This window comes from Nyctibius grandis, chromosome 9 (assembly GCF_013368605.1).
Source record: "Nyctibius grandis isolate bNycGra1 chromosome 9, bNycGra1.pri, whole genome shotgun sequence".
Lineage (NCBI taxonomy): Eukaryota > Metazoa > Chordata > Aves > Nyctibiiformes > Nyctibiidae > Nyctibius > Nyctibius grandis.
This window is the reverse complement of record NC_090666.1, coordinates 10,837,038-10,852,076: the sequence shown is the minus strand read 5'-3', so window position 1 is coordinate 10,852,076 and position 15,039 is coordinate 10,837,038. Positions and strand designations below refer to the sequence as shown.

General features: G+C 45.5%; 1 protein-coding gene across 2 annotated transcripts in view; it reads left to right on the top strand.

Moving 5' to 3' along the window:
* Window positions 1-15,039, top strand: part of CYP20A1 (cytochrome P450 family 20 subfamily A member 1) — a 16,846-nt gene extending 1,807 nt beyond the window's left edge. Inside the window, exons 4-13 of one of the 2 annotated variants that reach the window (XM_068407861.1) lie at window positions 4,329-4,474; window positions 5,141-5,308; window positions 6,001-6,079; window positions 7,792-7,907; window positions 8,320-8,374; window positions 10,086-10,206; window positions 11,072-11,183; window positions 11,809-11,873; window positions 13,751-13,840; window positions 14,010-15,039. In XM_068407861.1, the coding sequence (XP_068263962.1) occupies window positions 4,329-4,474; window positions 5,141-5,308; window positions 6,001-6,079; window positions 7,792-7,907; window positions 8,320-8,374; window positions 10,086-10,206; window positions 11,072-11,183; window positions 11,809-11,873; window positions 13,751-13,840; window positions 14,010-14,160 (1,103 nt within the window). In that variant the 3' untranslated portion in view covers window positions 14,161-15,039. The remainder of the gene's footprint in view (window positions 1-4,328; window positions 4,475-5,140; window positions 5,309-6,000; window positions 6,080-7,791; window positions 7,908-8,319; window positions 8,375-10,085; window positions 10,207-11,071; window positions 11,184-11,808; window positions 11,874-13,750; window positions 13,841-14,009) is intronic. The other variant, XM_068407862.1, reaches the window with a different exon arrangement.

Sequence of the window (15,039 nt, the reverse complement as noted above, 5' to 3'; positions counted from 1 at the left end):
TTCTGACCTGATACTGTAGGCTGTCTTTAGGCACAGGCAGATACCTCAGCATCTCTTTATGCTGGGGTCATGATGGGTAAGCTTCTTGTACAGTTGCATGACAAACTCAAAAAAAATGGTGACAATCTGGGGAAGCAGTGGGAGTTAACGAAGATCAGCAAGACACAGTGGATAGCAATGACACTCCAGAAGGTAGAAACCCACCCAGAAAGATCTGAAGGCACTCAAGTGTGTTTGGGGGAAACTGAGCAGACAGTCACTTTCTCAAAGCTCAGAGAAGTGGTGACAGGCCCCTGAGCAGGCAAGTTCTCAGAAATGTACTGAATTTGAGAATACCCAAATACTGGAGAAAAACAAATACAGTGCCTGGACTTAAACGCAGGAAATGAAGTGACCTAGGCAGCTACAGACTAGTCTGGTGTCCCACTATGCCAAGGGCTAAACATATTTTTTAAGGATGGGGATAAATAGGAAATGCATCCCATAATTAGACTTCTGGACAAGGAAAGTGATGAAACTGTGTTTCTATTAGGGTTTCAGTTCAGAATTTGCTTGGACATGGCTTGGGTTGTCACTGAAGCTGGAGGCAATGGGATATGAGAAATGAAAGAGGGAGTGAGGCTGGATTGTGTTGGGAAAGCGAAATTCTGTGTTGGGGAGGTGAAGTACTCCCGCTTATGTTAGCAGCCCGCCCTGATGGCATCACACTGGGACCCCTTGCCAACACAGGGAAGCAGAGTGTCGGAGCAAGGAGATGGGTACCCCTGAGGGCTGGAGTAGCAGAAACAGGAAGGAGAGGAGCAAGAGCAGGCTGTATGAGTTGCCTGCAGGATGACATGGCTATGGAAAAAAAGAAAAGGGTGCATTGAGTTATGTGTTTTCTGGAGAGAGAGGAAAGCATCTAGGCTATTGCACAAGATGAACATGAGCCAGACCTGGAATCCCATGTACGGCTCTGACCTCTGCACTCAGGCATGATTTTGAATAAAGCAAGTGCAAAGAAAGGCTGCCAGTGCTCTCAGGGGAGTGGGGAGCCTGTCATGCAGGAGATGCCAAGGAAAGCGTGTTCAGCCCAGCAGAAGGAAGAGCTCGGGGGGGATCCTCATAAAGGCAGCAGCAGCAGGGTTAAGAAGGGGATGTTCTCATGGTCTGTACTGAATTCAGACCTGAAAAAGCAACAACATTAGTTCTATGAGTGCTTTCCTTCTAGCACCAATGCTTGTCAGAAGTGGTCAAACTTTATTAGAGGTGAGGAATCTTACCGGTTGTTTTTCCTGGAGCTTTGAGGTATAAACAGCATGTAGCAGCTGAGTGTCTGCAGCAAAACGGTTCCTGTACCATTTCCTGGTGAGCGGGAATAGGTTTGTGGTGGCTGTCAGCCACCAGCTGGCTCTGGGCAGCTTGCGGTTTTGTTGGAGACCTGGCCTTGCCTGTATCACTTCTGTGCGCGCACTGCTGTGGGGCAGGAGACAGCCCACTGGGGACTGGGTTATATCCAACTCCTTGTTCTCCAGCCCCACCTGAAAACCTTTTGAGACTTCTCAGTCTGCTGTGGTACCTGAGGCCAGAGCTGCTCTTCATAGATGCCTTCTTGTTAGTTTCCAAGTTTGAGGTGTAGGGTTTGGCTCCCAGTAGCATAGAAAGCTTCCTCTCATCTCATGCGTGTGTTGTGGGTATGGTCAAACTTCCTCGAGAGAGAAAGAGAGAGATGCTGATAGTGCGTCTCTCATGAGAGACTTGAAGTTGGACTAATTGCATTCATAGTTATTAACAGGTTCCCAATGCCAGGAGACACTTTTTCCTTATGCTTAAAGCAGTGTTTGAAGTTGGTACGTTTTCATGGCCTCTTAAAGCTTGGTTGAGAGTAGTTTGCAAGGAGAATTCAAAGGCAGTAAAACTTAGCTGCTGGGACTGGCAGTTCCTGTGAGAGGCTCTGGGGACGCAGTCCAGGGCTGCGAAGAGTGTGGATGTGAAGAGGGTGGGCTAGTTCAGAGTTGCCAGGAGCAGCGGGTTCAGAGACCCACTTGGAAAACTCCCATGAGTTGATGTTGCCTTTTGGGTTGGGACAATGAACCTGACACACATTGAATGCTGGAGATGGAGCTATGGGCCCTGGCCTGTTTGAGCAGGACAGCTTCATTGCTGTTCTGTGTGCATTTGTAGTGTGCAGCTTCAGAGGTCCTTTCTGTGGCAGTCAGTTCTGCTTGGCATGTCTCGACTATCCAGAGTTAGATCTTTTCTCCATACTGACTTACAATGATGTCCAGGACAGCACTCTGAGGTTCTTGGGATGAGGGAGAAGATTTTCTTGTAAGTAAGTGAAAGGAACAGTTGAAATTTTTATATGCTTTACTAAGAGGACTGGAAACATAACCCTAGAGATGTTTTCAAGACAAGGACAAAGGAAGAAGTCCATGAAAGTGCTGTCAGGACAGAGCTCTGTCTCGGAGAGATGGTTTGTGCCTCGTGGAGTCACTAGCCTCCTGTAGCTGCAGAGAAATAGCCGTTTCCCAAATACTTCAAGGCAGGGCCAGCCCTCAGCAGAGGGCAGCCTGGGCTCTGCAGTCCTGAGTTCACAACAGTGAGTGTATCCATGGCATGGGACTGCCAGTTTGCCGTAGGGACAGGGGAGAGAAAAATGAAGCCCATGGCTTATCCAGCAGTTTTCTTTCATAAGCACCAGGAGAACTTTGCAGTTTCTACAGGTGATGGTGCTAAGCATCCTCTGGCCTCTCCAAATGCCTCTGCTTGCCAGATTTGCAGTGTGGGCTTTACCACCAGCTATGTCTCTTTCTGGTTACCCCAGTACTGTGCCTAGCTCTGCCAGGGCCAGTCAGCAGGGGATTGTGTCATGAATAGCAGCAGCCACTCCGTGACAAAGTGGCTTGGAGGAGGAATTGTCAGCAGCAGCTAGAGTCACGTAACAACCTGCTCCACATGGAGGGCCACAGGTACCATCTGCTGTGCCAAAAGACACATGTACATACTTGTCATTCAAAGTGGGAAAGAGGGTCAGATGCAGAGCTTAAAAATATTGGAAGGGAAATGATGTGACAGAAAAGCATTGAGGAAAGTTTACCGTATTCATGACTCTGGCCTCATTAGCTGCCTTTGTGTCATTAAGTAGTAAGTCCTCGCAGGTGGGAATTGTCTCTTCTTGTATGTTTGTCCAGTAGCATAATGAGGCCCTGATCTCTGCTGGGAGTCCTAGATACATCCACAGATGGCAGTTATATGTGTCTAGCTCAGCCTTGATGTTTTCTGATGCCTCAGAGGTTTCATTTTCCACCTGGGAGAAACAACAGTGAAAATATCTCTCTTGAAACCCCCTGATTGCTGCTTCCAAATAGTTCCTTGAAGATTCTGCCAGTTCTGCAAGACCCACATAAAAGTTTACAGAAAGGGAAAAGCATATGCCATGCTTTATTGCACAGTTTTGCACTGACACCTAATGTACTTTAACAAATTTATTAAGTAGAGGCCCCTGGTCGTGAAATTCAGAGTTAAAAATCTAACTGAAGTGAGCTGTGGATATGGAAGATGGAGGATATGTGGTTTTGTCTAGTTTGTACACTGTTGCAAGTGTCTGTGAGGAAGGAAGATGGAAAGAAAGGTGATTAGAAGTGGAAAGTATTCTGTAGCTTACTGCGGCACTGTTTTCTGTAAGAGCTTTTCTGCTGGAGGCAGCCTTGACTGAGACAGATAGGTGTTAGTTTGGGAAGAGCTCATCAGCAGGGAACTCAGTGCATGCAAGAGAAATCATGAAGGAGCAGTAGGGTGTCAAATGAGGTTTGCTGGGGCTGTGAAGCAAGGTAAGGAGCGCATAGAGCAACCTCTGGCTAAGTTTCTCATGCAAGCTGATATGTCTTGAGTGCATAGCCATGGTCAGGGTGGGAGGGTGCTCCAGTTGTCAAGAGGGAATGTGCTAGAGGGGCTGCAGATCAGGCTGGAGGAGAAGGGGAAGGAGCATGCCACGCTCTCTGTTATCTCCAAGTCAGTGGCACAACCAGCTGGGAACTGGCAAGCTGGGAACAAGCTTCCAAGGCGTTATTACTAAAGAGTTACTTGGCAGAGCCAGGAGGCAATCTCTGCAGGGGGGGCTGATCACAGGATGGTACCCTGCCACATAGAAGAGACCTTAGGAGGTCCCAGCCCACACTGAGCAAGAGAAGCTTGACACCCCAAAGAGGCTGTTCCTGGGGGAAGGAGCCATGCCTTGCTCACTGCCCAGAAGTAGCAGCGCCCAATTAAAGGGGTTGTTGTTTTCATCACCCCTGTGTGGTGCAACTGCCTGACTGTCAAATGGTGTTCCCTTTATTTGCTTTCAGTGGATCCCTTTGAGACAATGCTGAAGTCCCTCTTGAGGTACCAGTCCAGCCTGAATGGGGATACAGGAGAGAGCCACATGAGGAGAAAGCTGTATGAAAATGGTGTGACCAAGTCCTTGCAAAGTAACATTGCTCTCATCCAGAAGGTGCGTAACTGCCTTTGTACAGCAGAGAAGCCCTGTGTGGCTCACAGGGGAAGGTTTAGTGAGAATGATCACTAAGATAAAGGAGCTGCATTCAAATTAGTGCTGGAACTATAAGCATCTGAGACAGCGAACAGCCTCTGCCTGTTCAAGCACAGTGTATTTGGTTTCTCTTAGCTCCAGTGGGTTAGGGGGAAGGGCTGGTCCTGGTGACTTTTTATGCCAAGATAGCAGATGCAGTTAAAGATACTGGAGCATCTGCATTCCAGATTTATTTCCCAGGACAGGAGGGAGGAGCAAGGAACCAGCTATTGGGACCACAAAGGGGTGAAGAACTGTTCTGTTGACTCAGGCCAGCAGCCAGAATATGATCTGTTTTCCCAGTCTGGAGCTACTAGTATTAAAGGTTTTAAAGTTTCTTTTGTGACAGAGGGAACAAGAGAGGAGGACAGGGCTGCCTTGTTGGAGGAAAACCTTGGGGAGAGACAGAAGATTTGAGGCTAAAATGTTACTGTTTAACAATGGAAGGAAACCCTGGAAAGAGCGTAGCTTCATGCCGTAGCATGAAAGTGCGGTCTGCCTTAGGAACTGGGTGGGAATGTCTCCAGGGTATGTTTGGTAAATAGGCTGCTGCTATTACTGCCAACTAATGGTTCCTTCCCTCTCAAGCTGTCAGAAGAGTTGCTAGCCAAATGGCTCTCCCTCCCTGAGGCACAACATGTGCCACTCTGCCAGCACATGCTGGGCTTTGCCATGAAGTCTGTCACGCAGACAGCTATGGGCAGCAGCTTTGAAGATGACCGGGAAGTCATCCGATTCCGCAGGCACCATGATGCAGTAAGTGTCACGAAGAGCCAGGAAATCTCCTATTGTATTTTTCCACTCCAACAGCACACAGCTTGCATCTGGGTACAGTTTAGTACAAGCTACTGCTGAGACTTTAACGTAAAGCTAACATTAAGCTTAAGAGCTTTAGGGCTCTGCCTCAATTGTCCCAAGCTGAAACTATCAGAAAGATCCTACTGCTGATCCTGCTGTCATTAGTCTAAGGATCTGTGGGGATCGGGAACCCAGATCCAATGGCACTTGAGAGGTGTTTGGTGCCTAAGTCAGTCAAACTCTACTGGGAATGCCAGTGGAACTTCTCCTTTTCAAAGATCTTCTGAAGGCTTTTTGACATTGTGGAGAAAGAAAAATCTGAGGAGGGCCCAAGCTGTGTCCACATCTGAGGATGTTAAATCTGCTAGTGATAATGGGAAAGAAACCGTTCCATCTCCCATTCAAGATTCCCATGCCTTTTCCCCTACATCTGTAATTACAGCTGTTTCCTTTCAACTCAATTTCAGCTGTCATAGACGTAATATCTAGAATGGGACATGGTGTCCTAAAGCGGAGACCAGTTCCGTGTTCACAGGAAGTCTTCATTTTTATTTGGTGTTTTCATACTCCTGCGTAGGGTAGAATAGAAGAGTCCCAGCAGTCTCAGCCTGTGGTGAGTGATGGTGCTTTTCTCTCTGTCCTTCTTTCAGATCTGGTCGGAGATTGGGAAAGGTTTCTTGGATGGATCCCTTGACAAAAACATGACTAGAAAGAAGCTCTATGAAGATGGTAGGTTCCTCCCGAAATCACAGTCTTCCTCCCACTCTGATTAATATTTAGAGTTAGCTAGTGTATGAAAGCACTTAATTCACCCAGCTGTTTTGGCTTTTCTGCAGACTTGATCATTGTGCCATAAGCTACCAGATGTGTCCTCCTTACTCTCACATAAGATCATTGTGTTAGAGTTGAGTGACAAGCCTACCATTGCACAAGAAGTTTGTAGGACTAGAACTCTAGTTCCAGGTCTAGTTCTAGGGTCTGTCCAGTCTGGAGGCTGATAGAGGATCCTGGGAAGTATCAGGGTGTGCTTGCTCCCTTCCTGTTCTGCTCCCTAGTGTCCACTTTTGACCTCTCGTGGAGGCAGGCAGCTGTGCTAGGTGGAGACAAGATGGAGCCACTTGGTTTGGCCTGTATGGTCATTCTTATGACCAGGTGAATGCACTGCCAGACAGTCACACGCTAGAAGACATGAAGATGCTGCTTTGATGGATACCTTCCACGTGATAGCCTCTGATGTGTTGTTACAAGGTAACATGATTTTCAGGTCTGTTACAGCAGTGCTTCTATTTATCATATATTTCACAGTAAGTTATTTTATTTTTCAGTTGTTCTGTCTTTTTTGTTGTAATTGTTATAGCCTTTCAGTATTGATTGATAAGATGTTAAACAGAAGTAGTTTAGAACTAAGGATTTGCTTGTAAATCCTCCAAACCCAGTGTTTCCTTCTTTATGTTGCTAATTCTGTGGGTTTCAGAACCTGAGGACAACTACTGCCTCATTAAAATGGGCTTCTCCCATGGGCACTTGTTCAGCACTGTTCCTGAGTTGTAGTAGGGTGATGCATAAGGACACAATTTCACAAACTCCAAATAGTGAGGCTTGGTGTTTAAGTGTTGCTGGCCTTCTGATGCAGAGAGGAGAGGTAGTGCTAAGACAAAGGGGCTGAACTGGGCCTTGGTAAATCGAGTTTCAGGTCCAATTTCTGCTCCATGTTTCCTGGATAGTCTTGAGTAGGTCATTTAAATCAGAGAGCCAATGGTATCTAGGTCCCTAACTCCCTTGCAGTTCCCACAACGGCCCCCAAGAGTTAGGCACCCAGATATCTTCAGATGTGTGAACTCTTAGTGCCAAAACCCTCCCATGTTTTCCATTTTGGGTCACCTGCCCTGTCCGCTCCTCCCTGCAGGTGCGACCCCCCTTCGGCTCTTCACTCGTAAGCAGTGAGGAGTTTAGCAGTGACCTTGGTTTTTCTAAGAATAAGTACAGCAAGAGCCTTTCTGCATAACATCCCTACCGGTGCCTCAGTGATAACTACAAACTTTGAGCGTTATCAGTCCTAGAAGCGGACACTGTCTGCAAAACATGCAGTTAGTTTCAGAAAGTGCAGTTACTTAGAAGAGACTGAGCTGAAAGTAAAAATCACTGAAAGGAAAATTGGCCTGGTTTAGGCCAAACCAGGACAAGCTCATACAGTACATGTCTCAGGTATACCTGTAAGGGTGGCTTTTTATAGGCACCCTGTCTTACTGGGTTCCTTCATTTTCAACTACGTTGGAGATACCGCCTTCCAAACTGACAGTAACATGTAACAGAGGCTGCTTCTGTAAGTGAGCCCAGCAGGGACAGCTGGTCTGAAAATCTGCTTGGGGAGATGGATTTGCTTCTCTGCAGCACTCTGGATGACCAGGTTTTAAAATAAACATTTGTTTTTGCTTACAAAGCTGTGATGGAGATGGAATCCACCTTAAGGAAAGTTACAAAGGAGCGCCGAGGCAGATCATTCAACAGGCACGTCTTTATAGACACCTTGCTGCAGGGGACCCTGAGTGACCAGCAGGTCTGTGCGGCTGTTATGTCATTACACAGTAATGGACTTCTGCTATTACAAGCTCATTACATTGCAGCCTTCGATTAATTAAAGTTTTTGCATCTTAGGTTAGATTCCTTACTAAAGCAGCGTTTCTCGTTCTTTTTCCATTCCTACAATGTTTAATTGCATTAGACTTTTATAGCTTTCCTTTCCACTGCTTCATTGCTATTTTTATAAACCAGAAGTTTGTTAGTATTAAGCATGTCTCATGTGCCATTCCAGAGGAAGTTCTGTAGAGAGTTCAGTCTGTATGTTCTAGATGTATTTCCTGCTCTCTGCACTAAAGGGATTTCATGCATTTGAATGGAGAATGTGCCATTTCTTTTTTATGGTTACAGTCTTATGTACTTCATTCTCTTAAACAGATTTTATTTCCTAGATTCTGGAAGATACGATGATTTTCTCCTTGGCAGGATGCATAATCACTGCTAACTGTAAGTACAGATTGTAGGTAACTTTCCATCCTCAGACTCAGCTGTCTAAAACTGTGTGTGATGACATGAGGCTTATTCTAGGCTAAAGAAAAAATATATTCATCATTCTGTTTTCTCCTGAGCTACAGATGTATAGAAGAAGCTAATTTTACAGTGGGCTCTCAACATAGCCTCACAGCTAGCAAGTTGAAACTAAGCTGTGTTTGACAACCTTCCCAGTCTTTTGGTGAACCTTAGAATTTCTTCCCATTGCTTTTCCCTTGCACTCTAACCCCAGCCAACTGATGCTAAATTTGATGAAAAAGCACCAAATATGTAAAGGGCAAGTGTCATGAGGATGGAGCCAGGCTCTTTTCAGTGACATCCATTGACAGGACAAGGGGCAACGGGTGCAAGCTGGAACACAGGAGGTTCCACGCAAATATGAGGAAAAACTTCTTTACGGTGAGGGTAACCGAACACTGGAACAGGCTGCCCAGAGAGGTTGTGGAGTCTCCTTCTCTGGAGACATTCAAAACCCGCCTGGACGCGTTCCTGTGTGATATGGTCTAGGTAATCCTGCTCCGGCAGGGGGATTGGACTAGATGATCTTTCGAGGTCCCTTCCAATCCCTAACATTCTGTGATTCTGTGAAAAGATGTCAGCCACAAAGATCATGTTGTAAAATAGGTTCCGGCACATGGGGAGGAAATTAGAGCAGAGTGCTGAAATCTTAACTGGCCTCTCTGAATTTCTGGAGGATAGGTATGTTTCATGTATGGAAGACTTTCAAAGGAGCTACTCTGGGATTTGTACAAAGTTTATGAAAAAAAAACACAAATAAAAATACAAACTGGAGCTCTGTAAAATCTCTACTGATAGAGGGATGATTATCGGGCTCTGTATCTCAGCCAATGGGGCTGGGACCCCAAAGAAAACCTCCCAGGTGCAGATGGGTGTTAAGGAATGTGGAAAGTAAACTTGGAAACTATCATAATACTCTCCCCAGAGAATATCCTCTCCAAGTACTCCAGGAAGACTGTCATTTTAAGGGGCTTGACTCCTCAGGGATTCCAGATAGTTCTCATGAATAGACAGTGTGGAGTGGTAGAAACACTTCCTTGTAGCTTTAGGGAAACTGCATCCTACACGATTATTTCTTATGCAAGGTTTCTTTTTCACTCTGCTATTGAAGCTATCTCTTGAGTACCTCACAACATAGATGTAGGGGAGACAAGTGCTGGCCAACCTGCTGCAGAGGGCAGTACTGTTCTTGTCACTCCCTGTCAGGAGCCCCCCAGACATTGTCTGTCTGGAGCACTCACCTGACATGTGCTGGGGAAGCCCCCTGAATAAGGGAATTTTCTGATGCTTTGGACAAACCAGCCTTTCATTTGCGTGGTTGGTCTAATAACCCTGGTTCCCCAAGGTTTGCTGGGCTGTGTGGTCCCTTTCCCAGAGCTGTGGGGCTGAACGGCTCAGTCTCCTGCACAGCTCCCTAAGCTCCTCATAGCATTAGAAGAAAATTTTAGCTTGCAGGGTCTCTTGTTACACATGAGTTCAGTCTCTACTCCTGCCACTGAATACAGAATCAGTACAGCTTGCTGTGAACAGAGGTCACCCTTTTCTGCGTCAAAAAATAATGTTTCAAATACAGCAAGTAAGAAAACTGAATTAAGTTTGTAAAGGACTGAATTTTTTGGGTCCAATCTTGTCTTGATTTCTTCCCCAGTGTGTACCTGGGTAGTCTATTTCCTGACAACCTCAGAAGATGTTCAGCAGAATCTCTACAAGGAGATGGACCGTGTTCTGGGGAAGGGACCAATTACACATGAGAAAATTGAGCAGCTCAGGTGAGTCCCATGGAAGGAACTGCAGAGGAAGGTTATCTCATATGGTGATGCCCAGCCTACAATGAGCCAGGAGAAGGCATCCAAAAGCTACTCCCTTCTTTTTTCTGGAAGTGATCGAACCACGGGATGACTTGCAGCACAGAGAGAATCTGCTATAGGGCTCCAGACATAGGGACCAATCTGCTGTCTTCAGGGCATCTATAGGAAACCCTTTAGGTTTATTGGCAGTGAAGAGCACAGAATCAGTGCTCTGGCTGCCAGGCCAAAATTTGTTTGCTTACTGTCTTTGATTTCTGTCCTAGTTTTCCAAAAGTAGAGGTAATCAGTCATTTTAATGGTTGGATTCATATTAGACATATTTAGAGAGGAAGCATGGAAGAATCTTCCTTTTCAAAGGGCCACAGAACTAGGATGGTGACTGGTCAACAGTGTGCCTTTATTTTTTGTGCATCTGTTGGTGCAACTGGGTGCATTTTGTATTTGGATTTGTGTTAGAGTTTCAGTAAGAGAGTATTGAGTATGTGGGTTTCTTGCTGCTTCTTGTATGGGTGAGAGGTCTGGGAAAAGGGCTGGTGTGTTTATGCTTTTTAGCAGAGTTAGTTTGGTTTAAAATCTGAAAAAAGTGTGGTGAAGAGAGATACTGATAACCTTCCTTAAAAGCTGGTAATGAGATTTAATGCTTCTTGCAAAGATGCTGGGACTCCTCACCAGAAAAAATTGAAGTGCCTCAGTGTGGCTTGAGGCAGCTCCAGGAGCAGACTGTGACCCTAAATGCAGCAGGTGACTCAGCTCTCCTTGCTGCCACAAGGACGTGGTCAAGCTTCTCTCTGGGAGGATTAAACTAACCGAATCTTACTGGTTGCAGATACTGTCGGCAAGTCCTGTGTGAGACGGTGCGAACAGCCAAGCTTACTCCCGTTGCTGCACACCTGCAGGAGCTGGAGGGCAGAGTCGACCAACATACTATCCCCAAAGAGGTAGGGCAGTACTGGGAGCACTAGGCCACTCTCCTTTCCTGGAGGGGAATTTGCTGTTTCCTCTTCTTCCCACAGAGGGGTGAGACAGGAAGACCATTTCTTCTGACGCTGTAACCTGAGCAGCTGCTCTGTCATCTGAGAGTACAGTTTAGTTCAAAGTTTGCCCTGCAGTTCCTCTGTGAGAGAGGCTCTGGGAATTCATGTTCTCTTCCTGAGCAAATTTGCTTACAGTTCTGGGTCCACCGGAGGTGAATGATCTTTTGAAGTTGTGCATAAAAGAGCATGATTTCAGGCCTGATCACATCACCCATATTTCCCACACAGAGTGCTGCCTTCCGTTGCAGAGAATAAAGTCGTCCATACATACATGCCAGCAAGAGTAGAGGAACGGGATCAGACCCCCTCTAACCACCAACAGTTGCAGCATGGGCCTTAGAAGTTAAAATCCTATCATCTGAGCATGGGTTATGGAATCTGTAGATGGATATAGCATATGATCTTTTTAATCCACCTAATAAATATGAGTAGCCTACAGAATAATCATCATCCAGCAGGACTGTCCAGAGGGGTCTTTAATTGTGGTTTTCATTCTGCTCTGACATACATCTCCTAATTTTCTTTGTAGACACTTGTGCTTTATGCTCTTGGTGTGATGCTGCAGGATAGTTCATCATGGCCATCACCGTACAAGTATGTAGAATCAAGACTTTTATTGCAACTAATTCCTTTCCTTTTTTTAAATTAATATTCTTTAGATCTTACATCACAGCCTGTTTGGCTGCAGTGCCTGTCTTAAAGAGATTGTGGATATGAAAGGGAGTCTGTAAGAAACTCAATTTATGAAGGTCTTGGTTTGTTTGTCTCCATGGGTGGGATTTTGGGGCAATTCAAGTCATGATCCTCCCATGCTCCAGTCTGCACGTGTGTATGTGTTAGAGTTTAATAATTTTTTTTGCAAGCACACACACACAGTTTCCCTGGCAAATGCTGGTAAATTCTTTTTAGGGTTTTCTGTGAGAGAGAAACAGTGATATGAATGGCTTTGGAATCACTGCTTGTCATCATGAAACAATAATGCAAGGGAGGAAATGTCAGTCTGAAGTTTTGTTTTTTCAGGGGGAAGGGAAATGCTACCTCATTACTTCTACCTGTAAAAACAAAACTGGATCCAGGCCAGTATTTCAGAGGTTGAAGAAAAAAATTGCTGTAGCTTCCTGTGGCCTCCAGGTGGCAAATATTAACATGTATCTGACTTACTTCACTTGGGCTGGGAAAAAAATGTGGGTCAGTTATTCTAGACAGAACAGACAGCTGAGATTTAGGAGAAAGAATAGAGCCTTTACAACAGCATTTGTCTCGTGCAAGTGTAGCTCTTGCAAAAGGGTCAGGCATCGATGCACCGATCTACGAGCATCTTGTCAGGGATTGCCCACTAGAATAGGACATGCACTGTGTTTAGGAAGGGTTTGCTGAGGCGTCGTGGGAAGGACCGTGAGGACTGCTATGAACACAGTGTGTTTATTCCAAGGAGAAGGAGATTGAGATTGAGGTTTAGCCTGAGGTAGACGTGTATTTCTGTGACTGAGATAGGAGATCAGCTCTTTGTGAACATTTCACCTACCTATTGTACAAAACGCTATGCGTGGCTGTTTGCCCTCCCTATTTTTTTTGCTAGGCAGCTGCATTTTCTTTCCTATTACATCGGTAATTTGCCACTTCAGTTCAGGGGGAATGAAAGTTTGATGCTGCTTTTACTGAGGGTAAGCACCCACATGCCTTTTCACCTTAGTAGAAGCAGAGCGTGGATGTTTAGGCAGGGAGCCAAAGGCTTGAAGTATAAGCAGAAAGATTTAGCAGAAAGTGAAAGAGAACTGCCTTCCATCCATCACATTTCCTGTGGTGTTTTTTTTTAATATTTAAATTGAATGATATTTTATTAGTCTCCCTGTGGCTAGCTGATTATGGGAATCTTGTTTTAACTCATGCCAGCCCTGGATAATAGTTTTCTCACAGCCTCCACGATCCTAATGCTGGAAACCACTTTTCTCGCTTGAATGAGTCACCAGCTTCCCTCCCCCAGAACATACACATACACACACCAGCTGCTTGAAGAGAAGGGTGAGGGGCAAGGAGAAGAGGGAAATATTTTTGGAAGTGAAAGAGGAAGGAACACGGGGGGGAGAGAGAGAGGGAGACAAATCAGATTGATTGTGCCCTGGAGGGGAATAGAGGGCAGGCAGTAGCATCAGCTCAGTTGTGTACTCAAGCTAAATACCCACTGCTGAGAGGTAATGCATATTAGTTCCAGCCCTGTGTCACACTAACTCACTTTATCAGCATTTTGGCCAAGCTGGGACACAGCTGACCAGCTGGGAACATAGATGGAGTGGATGCACAATTGCCTTCATATATCTGTGTGGAATTACCCAGCGTGATTTAGAGAGAGCAAATTAGTGAGATTCTGTATTTTGTTGCCAGTTTCTTGCTCGTGTGTGTGTGTGCACATGCGTCTGGGGAAAGGATCCTGTGCCTGCACAGAAAGCCTCAGTGTATTTTGTCTTTCATAGGTTTGATCCAGAGAGATTCAGTGAGGAACTGGCCATGAAAAACCTCTCTTTGTTGGGTTTTTCAGGAAGCCAGGAGTGCCCGGAGTTGAGGTGAGCATAGGGAAGGAGGTCTTTGTGTGTCTCTGTGGCAAACAGGAGAGAAGGTGCTTTCAACCCCTTCCTGTTACTACTGAGACAATCTGTCCAAGCTGGCAGTTGTCCTTTGGCAGATTTACATCATAGCAAGGTTTTCATTCTTTTCTCCTGCCTTTTCCCTCAGGTTTGCCTATATGGTGGCTACAGTTCTGCTGAGTGTCCTGATAAGAAAACTATATCTCCACCCAGTGAAAGGACAAGTCATGGAGGCCAAATATGAGCTGGTAACCTCACCAAAGGAGGAAGCCTGGATAACAGTGTCTAAGAGAAGTTAGGAGCAAGCGAAACAAGGGGCTAAAAGTGCCAGCAGTGAAGTTCTGAGCAAGTGTCTTAGGGGGAATCATGCTGGTGCCACACTGACTCGGCCAGGGAATTTTACATCCAGATTTTGTTACCTTCCACGTTCTTAACCACGTATCTCTCTTGGGTACTTTTTCTAACTCAGCCAGTAGTCATATTAAACTAGATTTATTCTGTATGCCTTTTTTTACATTTGCTTTTGGATTTCTGGCCAAACCATTGCAAAGGAAGCAACAAAACCTTGCAGTGGTGTATGTATGAACTGTTGGGTGCCAGCTAGTCAAAGACCAGACCTCTGGTTAATCCAGCCCCTTTCCAACAGCAGCCAGAGCTGGATAAGAGCGCCTCTCTTATCCAGTGGAATGCTTCTTCATGGATCCTAGCTAGACAAGACCTTGGAGACACAAGGACAGCGCCTTTCTCTATATATAGGTATTTTTATCCAAAGTGTCTTTCCTTCCCTTGAGCTATAGCTATAACTGTCAAGAAGAGCAGATATATCTTATGAGAAGTATGTGTGAGTGTGTGTGTGAGAGAGAGAGAAATAAAGTGGGGTGGGAATTGCACCACCGGTTCTCTTGCTGTGTAATCTTGCCATGCTGTGGGGTTGCAAGAGAAAGGATGACTGAGAAATGCTAGTAACCAAGAGCAATAAAATTGGTTTGGCCCCTGAGAAAACAGAAGCATCAGTAATAATGTAATGAAATGAAATAAAACCACAGAACAAAGCCCTGAGAAAGGGATTCTCTATCCTGACAGTTCTGAGGGCAGTGTCTAATCTAATCAGCATCAGAAATTGATGACAGATGCTTGCAATTCATTCAGCACTGGGTCAGCATGAGACTGGTCATGCA